Source organism: Prosopis cineraria, unplaced genomic scaffold (assembly GCF_029017545.1).
Source record: "Prosopis cineraria cultivar Desert tree isolate PC_DT_omini unplaced genomic scaffold, ASM2901754v1 PC12, whole genome shotgun sequence".
NCBI lineage: Eukaryota > Viridiplantae > Streptophyta > Magnoliopsida > Fabales > Fabaceae > Prosopis > Prosopis cineraria.
This window is the reverse complement of record NW_026555343.1, coordinates 2,134,868-2,146,307: the sequence shown is the minus strand read 5'-3', so window position 1 is coordinate 2,146,307 and position 11,440 is coordinate 2,134,868. Positions and strand designations below refer to the sequence as shown.

Below are 11,440 nucleotides of genomic sequence, written 5' to 3'. Positions count from 1 at the left end.
TAGCACAGGAACCTCTACAATTCCAACGAATTAAATCCATAATAAAAATAATAATAAAAGAAAAGGAGAAGATAAACCTGTTTGGAGATTACTCATCATGATCATTACTAAAATCATCATCCTTAAGATCATCGCAGTGGGCAGATTTGCTAAAGTCTTCATCTAAGAGATCATCCTCAAGAATATCATCCTCATCATTTCCTTGAATGGATTCGTTTAGCTCAGCTTCCATAGCAGAATGATTATTCACTAAGACTTTAGAAGAGACTTCATGGAATTGGGTTTTTGGAACAATGCTAAGGTTGATATTAGGATCAGGAGGCTCATTATGATCAGATATAGAGGAGGAAATGACGATGTAATTTTGCTGGCTGGAGGAAATTAAATCCTCATTGTTATTTTTCCAGACACTCATATCAGGTGTGAAAGCATTATCAGTCAGATTATGATCAAGATTGTTCCCCTGGACATTTATTTTTCTTGCTTCGTTTATGGGCTTAGCAGCCAAGCCCAGATTCCTCTTGCTACCTTTAACCACGTTATGAATGCGTTTAGACTGTCTGATAAAAACATTATTGGGCTCAGCTTCATTTGTAGCCTTTTTTACCTAAGCTGACCGTTTTTGGGCCTGCCCATTCGAAACTCGGCCCAGGTCTATCAATTTTAGCCATTTTCTCTCCTCCATTACTTTCTCTCGGCCTCACTTCATCAGCTTCTTCAGCCTCTCTTACCCGATTTCTTTTCGTACCAGTCAGATCTTTCCTCCTCCAAATCTGTCTGACAATCCTCGTAGGTGGAGGCTTAGATGGACCGTTGGAGGTGTGTCCTCTTTGATTTGCGCCGCTAGAGTCCTGGTTGAGATCGGTAAGGATGTCAAATCGTGATCTAGAAGCAAAGGTTTGTCCGCGATTGTGACGTGTGATCTGGAAATCCGCTAGGTTCCTCGAGAATCGAGAGTTTTTTGAGGGTTTGTACTTCATCCATTCTCCATATTCATTTTCCGGCAGGTCAGGATTATTTTTCAGTGGGTCACGAGGTGTTTGGTTAATATTTTCATCTTGAGCTTTCTTCGAGTACCTTAGGTTATTGTTGATGGTACTGTTCTGCCCGATAGGTTGTTCTCCTTCTATAGGTTGATTTTCACTTTTGTTCTTTGGGTTATGGGGGCAGATGTTCTTATTGTGCGCATAGCATCCACACCCAAAGCAGATCAGGTTTAAACTTTCATATTCTACATTATATAATTCATCCTTGATCAGTAGCCTCGGTACTAATTTTTTCTGGAGGTCAACTTCAACACTAATCCTCATGAACTTTCCTCTTTCTGTCTTTCCCTGTTTGTCTTTAGAATCAGTTTCAGATAGGGAGTTGGAATCGACTTTCAGAGTTCTTCCAATACAATTTCCTAATCTCCATAGGATTTCTTTGTCATAGCATTGAATGGGGATATTAGATAATCTAACCTATAATGCGACCTTGCCTAAGATATTAGAGTTCGGATTGAAATCGGGTGCCCAACGTTGCACAAGAATACAGTGATCAAAAATAGTCTAGGGGCCATCGTTCAGGATTTTATCATAGGCAGATTGATCATTAGTTCTAATAATGTATTAACAATTAACCAGGTCAATCAATTCAAAATCTCTTAGTTGCCACATTTTAGCTAACCTGGGCTTTAGAGATTTGGGATTAAGGTGTAATCCAAGAGTATTGATGACTATGGCATCCATCCATGGCAAGCATATATTCTTCCATTTTTCATTGGAGATTTGGAGGGCTGGGTATTGGTCCATTAGTTTTTTTGTTCTTTCAGATATTCCATTCCAGCTTTGATTTTATAGCAACCATTGTAGCCTATCAGTGACTCCTTATAGGAGATAGGAGCTTTAATTCCTTAAGGCATTAAAGGTTTGCTATGGATTACTTTTTTAACAGGGACATCGTGTGATTGCACTTCCATTTGTTGGTCCTGGAAATCCACATAGGTGTCCATGCTTTTCTGTTGAGTCTGGATTTGTGATTGGTGTTGAGCTACTGGATGTGAATGTTGTTGAGCTTTTGTTTCTTTATCGATCATCACCTCATCTAGTTTAGAGTTGTTTCTGCGCAATAAGTCGGTTTCCTCCTTTGATGCAGGTGGATTCATAGCCTCTTTAAATGAATGAGTTGCTGAGAAAATAAAGCTTGGATTGATTGCTTGTTTGGTGATCATGGAGAAGAGCAAAATCGTTCCTTTATGTATGCAATCATGCGATGGGTTGGCCTTTACAAATGGCACCGTACCAAACCTTAGAGGCACATCTAGAATGAGAAAGAGCACGCTGTATTTTTAATATTGACAGAATCTAATATGACATATTGAAATCTAGCTCTTCATATTGATCACTAACCCCTTCACGAATTGATGTTTTTGCACTTGAAGTATTATCAAATAATGAATGCATTGGTATGAGCTGGAGTAATGGGCAAATGGCTACATTCGCTACAAGACTAAATGAGCTGTACGTACTTCGGCCAAAAAAAGAATGTAGCAGGTGGTGATGAGTGATGCCAAAATCTTGGAGGTCGTAAACAAGAAAAGTCGCGTGGTTGTTGAGAATTTTCTACTTTTCCTTTCCTTCATTTTATTGTCATTTGGCCGACACCACGTTCACCTTTCCTTTTTCTATTCTTCTGCTTCGTTTCTCCAGAAATCTCCTCCTTGGAGGAACCCATGTGCCCTCTCAGGTTCATCTTGGTCTTCTTCTCCGCCGTGCTAGCCGGTTATTTTGCCTGGAGGACGGTGCGTTCGCCGCCGGACCCTCACATCGCTTCCGATGACTCCAGTCTTGAAGACAAATCTCCCGGGAACAATGATTTCAATTTGAAAGAGGTCAGCTTCTTCTTCGTCTTTTTTACGATTGGTTCTTGGTTATGCTTTCATCCTTTATTTCCCTCTCTGATGTCTGATCACAATGTTTTCTTGGGTTTCAGACGATTCAGAACGGATTCTGGGTATTCGTCGACATGGCCAGCGGAAGGTATCTCTGGAGAAATCTGAGGGATTTGAGCAGAGACACGGAACACATTAAGAGCTCTTAGGGCTTAGTGTCCCCATTAATAATCGTCTTGCCCAAAACATGTACAATCTTATCTTCCTTCTTTTCTTGAATATTTTTCGGAGATAGGTGACTGTATTTGATATATGGAAAGGGAAGAGGAGGATCTTTGGTGTGTAAGTGTATAATTCAGTTTTCTGAGATTTGTCAATGTTAATTTTCCAAGGCCTGACAACTTTTTCAACGCCAAGAACTGCATACATTTTCCCAGAAAGATTCCTTATTTAGTTTACAAGTAAACAGCTTCCAACATATACCTAAGACTACGCATTTAGCAAGGGACAATAACAGTGACATGAATGCAGATATAAGCTTTCTTCTTCGTCCCAGAATATTTCATTATTTTGCATTTTCTGCCTCCGTGTGGCCTACCCATACATTCTCATCTCATCATCAAATTCCGTGTTGTCACTCCATTTTTTCCTGTAATGCTGCTGGCCAGATTTTGGTGACTGATCATATAGAAGAAGAGTCGCTGACATTATTTTCTCACAGTTTCTTGCCAACCAAACAATGAGAGATGAGGGAAATTGAGTGAGAATTTTCCTAGATCCTTGACATCTACTAAATGAAAGCTGGCACCAACATTGGTTGAATTGGAAAAGAATGAATCGTGTTAGAAGAGATGTATCCAGTCAATCTCAATAATATTGGAATCTGGGACGATAATATTGAATACGAACAATTTTATAAATAAATAAAGGAAAAATACAATTTGTGCTCATTTTTTATGGAATTTTACTTTTAATTCTTTTAGCTTTTTTTTAGTATTTTTAATTCTTATAATTTTAATAAAATTGAGTGATGTTTGTTAATTAAATTCATATAGTTTTAATAATTTTAATGTTTTTAGTCCCTATAAAGAGTAAAAACATTAAAATAAAACTATATAAACTAAAAATAAAATCTAAGAAAATAAGATCAATGATTATATTTTTTTATAAATAAGTAAATGCGAAACATCTTTGTATTACTTGCTGTAAAACTTCAAAATTTAAACACTCAAACTTCTTAGACTGTTTACACTTGATAGACAGTCCAAATCATGTTTCAACTTTCAAGGGTTTACATCAATCAATTTTTACCTCAATGTTTTAATTCACCTCACTTAACTCCGCCTATGTTTATAGCCGGTCCCAAGCCCGGGTAAAGGAGGAGGGTTGTGTTAGGCCATCAACAGCCAATGTAAAAATTTGTTGAATCTATCATGAACATGGACAATAGACGTTATAATGTTAATGCTAGGTCGTTGCCCGTAAGTAACGCGCTACATGGCTCGAGTACAGTGATAAGTGAGTTAGAGCCGCTGCATCGGCGCCCGGATGTAGTGTTAAATGAGCAAGGGCTACCGCGTCATTCTGGACGCACGCGGCTAAAGAAGTTAGTCCATAAGAGCAAAATTAGATTTGGTACTTGGAATGTTGGGACATTAAATTGTAAATCTGTAGAGGTTGTAGGGGTTATGATTCAAAGGAAAATCAATATCATTTGCTTGCAAGAAACAAAATGGCGTGGAGAAGAAGCTAAGGATATTCAAGGTTTCAAACTTTGGTATACAGGAAAAGTAAGTGCACGCAATGGAGTAGGCATCATTATAGATAAGGAGTGGAAGAAGAACGTTGTAGCAGTTAGCAGAATTGGAGATAGAATTATTTCTTTAAAAATGATAATTGGACGTGAGACTGTTAATATTGTTAGCGCTTATGCGCCGCAAGTCGGGACAGAAGCCAGTCTTAAGGAATTATTTTGGGAGGATCTAGAGGGGTTGATTCGACACATACCACAGAGTGAAAAGATTTTTATTGGAGGAGACTTTAATGGGCATGTCGGGAGGGAAGCTGGTCAGTATGCGAGGGTGCATGGTGGTTTTGGTTTTGGAGAGCTAAACAATGAAGGACAAACTCTTCTTGATTTCTCATTGGCGTATGATTTTAAGATTGCCAACACTTGTTTCAAGAAGAGAGATGAGCATCTCATCACTTACAAAAGTGGAGCCTCAAGGTCGCAGATTGATTTTCTTTTGGTTAGGAACACAGATAGAAAACTTTGTAAAAATTGTAAGGTGATACCCGGAGATGCTGTAACGACACAACATAGGGTCCTAGTCCTTGATGTGTGTATTATGAGTAAAATCCAAAAACGTCGACAAGTAGTAACACTAAGGATTAGGTGGTGGCAATTAAAAGGTGAGAAGCAAGATATTTTCAAGCGAAATCTTTTGGATAAAGGAATTTGGGATTCTCAGGGAAGTGCTAACATTATATGGGAGGATATGGCTAAAAAGATACGGGAGGTTGCAAAAGTAGTTTTGGGAGAATCGAAAGGTTCTGGTCCGAGAGATAAGGAGTCTTGGTGGTGGAATAATAGTGTACAGGACAAAATCAAGTATAAGAAGAACTGTTTTAAAGCCATACATTTGTGTAACAATGAGGAAAATTGGGAGAGGTACCGTATGGCTAAGAAGGAAACTAAGAGAGCTGTGGGTGAAGCTCGTTCTAAAGCTTTTGAAGAATTTTATAAGAACCTTGAGACGAAGGAAGGAGAGCAAAATATTTATAAGATTGCCAAGAGTAGGGAAAGAAAATCAAGAGATCTAGAACAGGTAAGGTGTATTAAGGATGAAGAGGGAAGAATTTTAGTTACAGATGATGAAATTAAAAATAGATGGGAGACTTATTTTTCTAAACTTTTCAATGATGGAGAGGATTCATCTAGTAACTTGGAGGATTTAGTAACTGGTGAAGGAGAACAAAATTTGTCATTCTATCGAAAAATACGTGATAAGGAGGTAAAGGAAGCTCTTAAGAAAATGGCAAATGGTAGAGCCAACGGACCTGATTGTATATCTATCGAAGCGTGGAAATGTTTAGGTGAAGAAGGGGTGAGATGGTTAACTAAGTTATTTAATGTGATTTTACGGTCCAAGAAAATGCCTGATGAGTGGAGGAGAAGTACATTAATTCCTATTTATAAAAATAAAGGAGATATTCAGAATTGTACTAACTATAGAGGGATTAAACTCATGAGCCACACAATGAAATTGTGGGAGAAAGTAATTGAGCACAGGTTGAGATTGGAGACAAGTATTTCTGAGAATCAATTTGGTTTTATGCCAGGTAGATCAACTACAGAGGCGATTTATCTACTAAGGGGATTAATGGAAAAGTATCGTTGTAAAGATAAAGATCTACACATGGTTTTTATTGATTTGGAAAAAGCTTATGACCGTATACCAAGAGAAGTGCTTTGGAAAGCGTTGGAAAAAAAGGGAGTACGGATTGCTTATATTAAAGCCATACAAGATATGTATGAGGGGGTAAAAACTAGTATAAGAACGCCTAGTGGTCAAACAAAGGATTTTCCTATAAAGATTGGACTACATCAGGGATCATCTCTGAGTCCTTATTTGTTTAACTTGATTTTAAATGTTTTGACGGAACATATTCAAGAGGAAATCCCAAAATGTATGCTCTTCGCGGATGATATAGTTCTTATAGCAGAGACAAGAGAAGAGGTTAATTGCAAACTTGAGTTATGGAGGAGGACATTGGAGTCGAAAGGTTTTCGTCTGAGTAGAAGTAAGACGGAATATTTATATTGTAAATTTGGTAAAGGACTATTCGAAAATAATTTGGAAGTGAAATTGGGAGATCAAATTATACCTCAAGTGGAAAAGTTTAGATATTTGGGAGCCATTATTCAAAATGATGGCGAAATCAGTGGAGATATTTCACATAGAATTCAAGCTGGGTGGTTTAATTGGAGAAAAGCTAAAGGAGTTATTTGTGACCGTAAGGTGCCTAATAAACTTAAAGGAAAGTTTTATCGTACTGCTATCAGACCGGCAATGTTATATAGTAGTGAATGCTGGGCTCTAACGGGACAGCAAGAGCATAAAGTTGGAGTAGCAGAGATGAGAATATTACGATGGATGTGCGGACATACACGTAAAGATAAAATTCGAAATGAGCACATACGCGAAAAAGTGAGGGTGGCACCTATTGAGGAAAAAATGGTAGAAAATCGGTTGAGATGGTTTGGGCATGTACAAAGAAGACCAAGGGAGGCACCAGTGAGAAGAGTGGAACATATAACTTTGAGTCCGATTAAGAGAAGTAGAGGAAGGCCTAAGAGAACACTCTTGGAAGTTGTTGAACGTGATCTCTTAATTAATAATATTTCTAAAAGCTTAATAAATGATAGAGCACAGTGGCGTCTTGCAATCCATATAGCCGACCCCACCTAGTGGGATAAAGGCTTGTTGTTGTTGTTGTTGTTGTTGTTTTAATTCACCTCACTTCACAGTTCAACTTTTGGAATTATCCAGTTGACTGTTTTTGCCGGCGCTTTTCTAAATATGCCTAATTGTAATATGCATGAGCCATTTGGCATGTAAGGATTAAATGAGTACAATATGTGTCTATTGAAAACAAAATGCCTATTGGATCCACAAGGGCAGGTAAAACTGACGTACGTCTTTCAACGAAGAGCAAGGGTTGGGAAATGAATATATAGTGTGCTTGGATTACCCTTTAATAGAGGTTGGGATGGCCCAAACCTTAGTTGGAAGGTAAAAAATTCATTAGAGGATTAAAAAAAATTTCAACCAATGTTAGGATTCAAACGAGCGTTCTTCCTGAAGCCATCCAGTGGAGCTTTTCTTCTAACAAGCGTTCTGATTTTTCTTCCTCTTGCTTATCTTCACCTCCTTTTGCCTTCAACCTCGTGCAAATTTTCTGTTTCTTTCACACGTTTCCTTCCTCTCTCCTCCTACTACAGAACTACTCTTTGTTCGACTTGCTCACCACTCACAAACTCAACCACACTGCTGACAAATTCAGATCCAAAGCTTCTTCTCATCTTCCAAGAATCTGCTTAATATCCTCTCCAGCACTTTTCAATTGATAAGGATCACATGCAACCGACTTGGGTGCAGATGCCATATCCTCCGCGCGATGCACAAACCTCAGATCTTCGAGAGATCGGAAGCAGTGGGTTCGGTGTTGAATTCCATAAAGTTACATCATGCAGAGAACAGCATGTTAATTTAGAGAAACAAAATCATGAACAGCCCCAATGACTGAAATGCATGTTTTATGGAGAAGCATTGGACCTTGATATAATCTGGTCGGCAAGATTAATTTTTATTGGCCTTTCTTGTGTCAATAAATATACAAAGGAAATTTCAAGGAAATGAAATTACAATGCCTCCAAAGTCTAAACTCTACTATTAAAGATAGTGATAGACAGAGTATTCACGTTTTAGAGATTTGGGTATGTGTCATGAAGAGAATCAAAACTGCATGGATATTTTACAGATTGATTGGTTAAAAAGCGGTCCCTGAATATATGACTCATGTAACTTCCTGCCGACATTTGGAAAGAAGTTAGACAAACAGAATTTCAATCCTCAGTCCTCACTAGAGTTTTCTGCATGTTGTGACTCCAACCAATCATAGATCATATATAATCTTCCCTAATTTTAGATGAAGGTAAAGAAAATACTGAATTTGATAGTGGAAATCAATATTTCAAGGTCATTTAGATTTTAGACCATCAAATTTAACAGAGCAGCGAACACAAGGGTGGAAGATCCCACAGAGCTTCATTGGAGTCCTGAACAGTTTGCATGTACTCTTGCACCCCATTAATTGCATAGAGTGAAGCTGATATTTGTCTCTCAACTTTCATCCTTTCAAATTCTAAAAGATCCAAGTCAGCTGTATTAGACACAACCCCTTCAGTCTTGGGCATCTCTGAAACCTGAGCAAAAGGAAACCGATCAAAAACAGGTCCAAAACCGCCCCATGAAAGATGGGACATTGAACTCAACGCAAATTCCTCCTTGCAGTAGCTCAAATCTGGTCTATAACCATCATCAAGCAAATGGGTATCTTGAATCGTTCCACTGGAAAGAGAACCTTCATTGTTGTCAAGATTATTGCCAGAACTGCTGCTGCTAGTAGTGCTAGTACTGGTGCTTCTGGCTTTAGGGGTAGAGTCTGGCCCAACACGATCTTCTGGTTGGTGTTTTTGTTGTTTAATCCCTGTTTTATTGTTGTTGAGTAGATTTCTAATCCGAGAAGCAAGAGGAGAATCCAAGGAGACATGGGTGATGAAGTTGGTTCGAGTGTTGGCTCCTCGAAGAAGGCAAGCAGCTTCATCATAAGCTCTGGCCGCCTCCTCTGCAGTCTCGAACGTACCAAGCCACATTCTTATCTTCTGTGTCGTGTCTTTGATCTCAGCCACCCATCGCCCTGAAGGCCTCTGTCTCACTCCTACAAACTTGTTTGGGTTGCTCCGGCTTCTGTTCCTTCCTTTGAATTTCCCTCCTCTGCTGATTGGAATTCCTGCTTTCTGATGCTGTTGCTTTGGCTGTTGGAATTGAATTTCCATCGATTTGAGAGGGAAAATTGTTAGAATTGATTCAAAAGAGATCGGAGAGGGTCTTAACTCTTAAGTCATGAACTTGTTTTCCAGGTTGCGAGGTTATATATGGGTGAAAGGGTTGATAGAATATGAAGAGCAAGTGGGTTTGAGATGCTTATATTTTAAAATTTGTATGTGATGTTGACAACTTACCTTTCATTGACTTGCAATGAAGATGACCGCCATGCCTGTCTGGTTTGTTGGAGTTACTTAAACTGGATTAGGTTTAGGGATAGAGAGAGCTGAGTCAAAAAGAGTTGAAAGGATAAGCGTGAAGGCACGAAGGAGCGCCATGTGGAGCCTCCAAGATGATCTGCAGATGTTTCCATATGCTAAGAGACTAAGATTTAAAATAAAAACACAATACTGTTGTGGCGGACCACTTCTGGGTTTATAAAAATTTTATGTTCGTAATATGTTTAATGTTATATACTTACATATCTTGTCGTGCGGGCTGCGCTTGTTGTAACCTCCTCCACACGTCACGACCAATTAAATTCTGGTTTTGTGTTTTTCTTTTCCCCTCCCTTGTCATGTTTTATATTTATTTATTCATAAGATTCTTCTTATAACCCATATGTAGAAACCAATTTAATCCCTGTTTATCATGTCATTTATATTATTCTTTGTGTTATATAATTGTTTGTGGTCCTAGGTTATTGATTGAGAGAGACAATTAGCCAGCCTAAGAAATTATTTCAGTTTGTTTATCGTTTATGAGGTTTTATACTCTTTGATTGGAACTGCAAATATTATTTGTTTTTTATTTTCTTAAAAAAGTTCACGTTTGTACTTAGACGTTACTCGTGGAAAATGACACCAGGTGTTTCTCTATTAATCAAGTTGGCCATCTTCCGACAACGTTTTTGAAATTCAAATTTGTGCAAATACATAGAAGCTATCAACTTATCATTCAACTATTGATAATAATAATCAGTCCAATTAATTGATTTAATTTATATCAAATACTAATTTGCTGAGGAGCGGAGTACTGAGTTTCACCGTCATAATTTAAATAACATGCACTACTACAGAATATATCTTTAGGAGCGGGTATTTAGGAGCGCTTCTTTAAAAAGCGCTCTAAAATGTGAATGCGGAATTTACCGGAGCGCTTTTTTAAATAAGCGCTCCTGTATGTTAGGGCTTCTCAATAAGATAACGCTCCTAATTAATATAAATAAAATATTGTAAAAAATTTAAAAAGACCTTCGGGAGCGCTCGTAGTTAAGTGCTCCGAAAGACTATCTTCCGGAGCGCTCTTTGACGAGCGCTCCGGAAGACGTCTTCCGGAGCGCTCTTAGAATGAGCGCTCCGAAAGAGCTCATCTTCCGAAGCGCTCTTTTAATGAGCGCTCCGGAAGAGTTGATCTTCCGGAGCGCTCGTCAAAGAGCGCTCCGGAAGAGGTGGTCTTTTATATCTCTGCCTCCCGTCAGTTTTTTTTCCCTATTCATGAGTTTCTTTCAAACCTCTCTCTCATTTGCTGAGGTTGTGCATTCCCAACGAGTTCCAGATCGTCGCTGTATCAGTCTATCTTCCGTCGCTGTTCGCTGTTCCAGATCGTCGTCCGCCGCTGTTCGTTGTTCCAGATCGTCGTTCGCCACTGTTCACTGTTCCAGATCGTCGTCCGCTGCTGTTTGTTGTTCCAAATCAGTGTTCATCGCTGTTCGTTCATTTCTGTGTCATGTCGCACCATCTGTCTCTGTTTTTGCGCTGCCGTCGCCGTCACTGCCATCTCCTGCATCACTATTCCAAATCTGCATTGCTGTTCCAGATCTGTGACGCTGCTATACACCGGAGGAAGCGACGCCGTGAAGACCTCCGTTGCAGCCGTGTGTCATTGCTGTACAGCCGAGGAAGCAACACCGCAAAGACCTCCGCTACTGCCATGAAGACTACACTGTGAAGGTATT

At 39.0% G+C, this 11,440-nt stretch overlaps 2 protein-coding genes across 2 annotated transcripts; one reads left to right on the top strand and one right to left on the bottom strand.

Annotated features, from left to right (window-relative positions):
* Positions 1-2,580: 2,580 nt before the first annotated feature.
* On the top strand, positions 2,581-3,255 carry LOC129287464 (uncharacterized). Its single transcript, XM_054923624.1, has 2 exons — positions 2,581-2,872; positions 2,974-3,255. The coding sequence occupies exons 1-2, from the start codon at positions 2,714-2,716 to the stop codon at positions 3,079-3,081; spliced, it is 267 nt and encodes an 88-aa protein (XP_054779599.1). The 5' UTR covers positions 2,581-2,713; the 3' UTR covers positions 3,082-3,255.
* A 5,118-nt stretch (positions 3,256-8,373) lies between these two features.
* Positions 8,374-9,580, bottom strand: LOC129289404 (ethylene-responsive transcription factor ERN1-like). The gene has a single exon (XM_054926166.1). It carries the CDS (start codon positions 9,492-9,494, stop codon positions 8,661-8,663), a length of 834 nt encoding a protein of 277 aa, XP_054782141.1. The 5' UTR covers positions 9,495-9,580; the 3' UTR covers positions 8,374-8,660.
* Positions 9,581-11,440: the final 1,860 nt, after the last annotated feature.

What these genes read in the sequence shown, in the direction of transcription:
- LOC129287464 (XM_054923624.1), top strand. Translation starts at nt 2,714, where the DNA reads ATGTGCCCTCTCAGGTTCATCTTGGTCTTCTTCTCCGCCGTGCTAGCC. An exon ending in ATGATTTCAATTTGAAAGAG is followed by an intron (nt 2,873 to 2,973) that starts GTCAGCTTCTTC and finishes CTTGGGTTTCAG; the next exon opens with ACGATTCAGAACGGATTCTG.
- LOC129289404 (XM_054926166.1), bottom strand. Translation starts at nt 9,494, where the DNA reads ATGGAAATTCAATTCCAACAGCCAAAGCAACAGCATCAGAAAGCAGGA.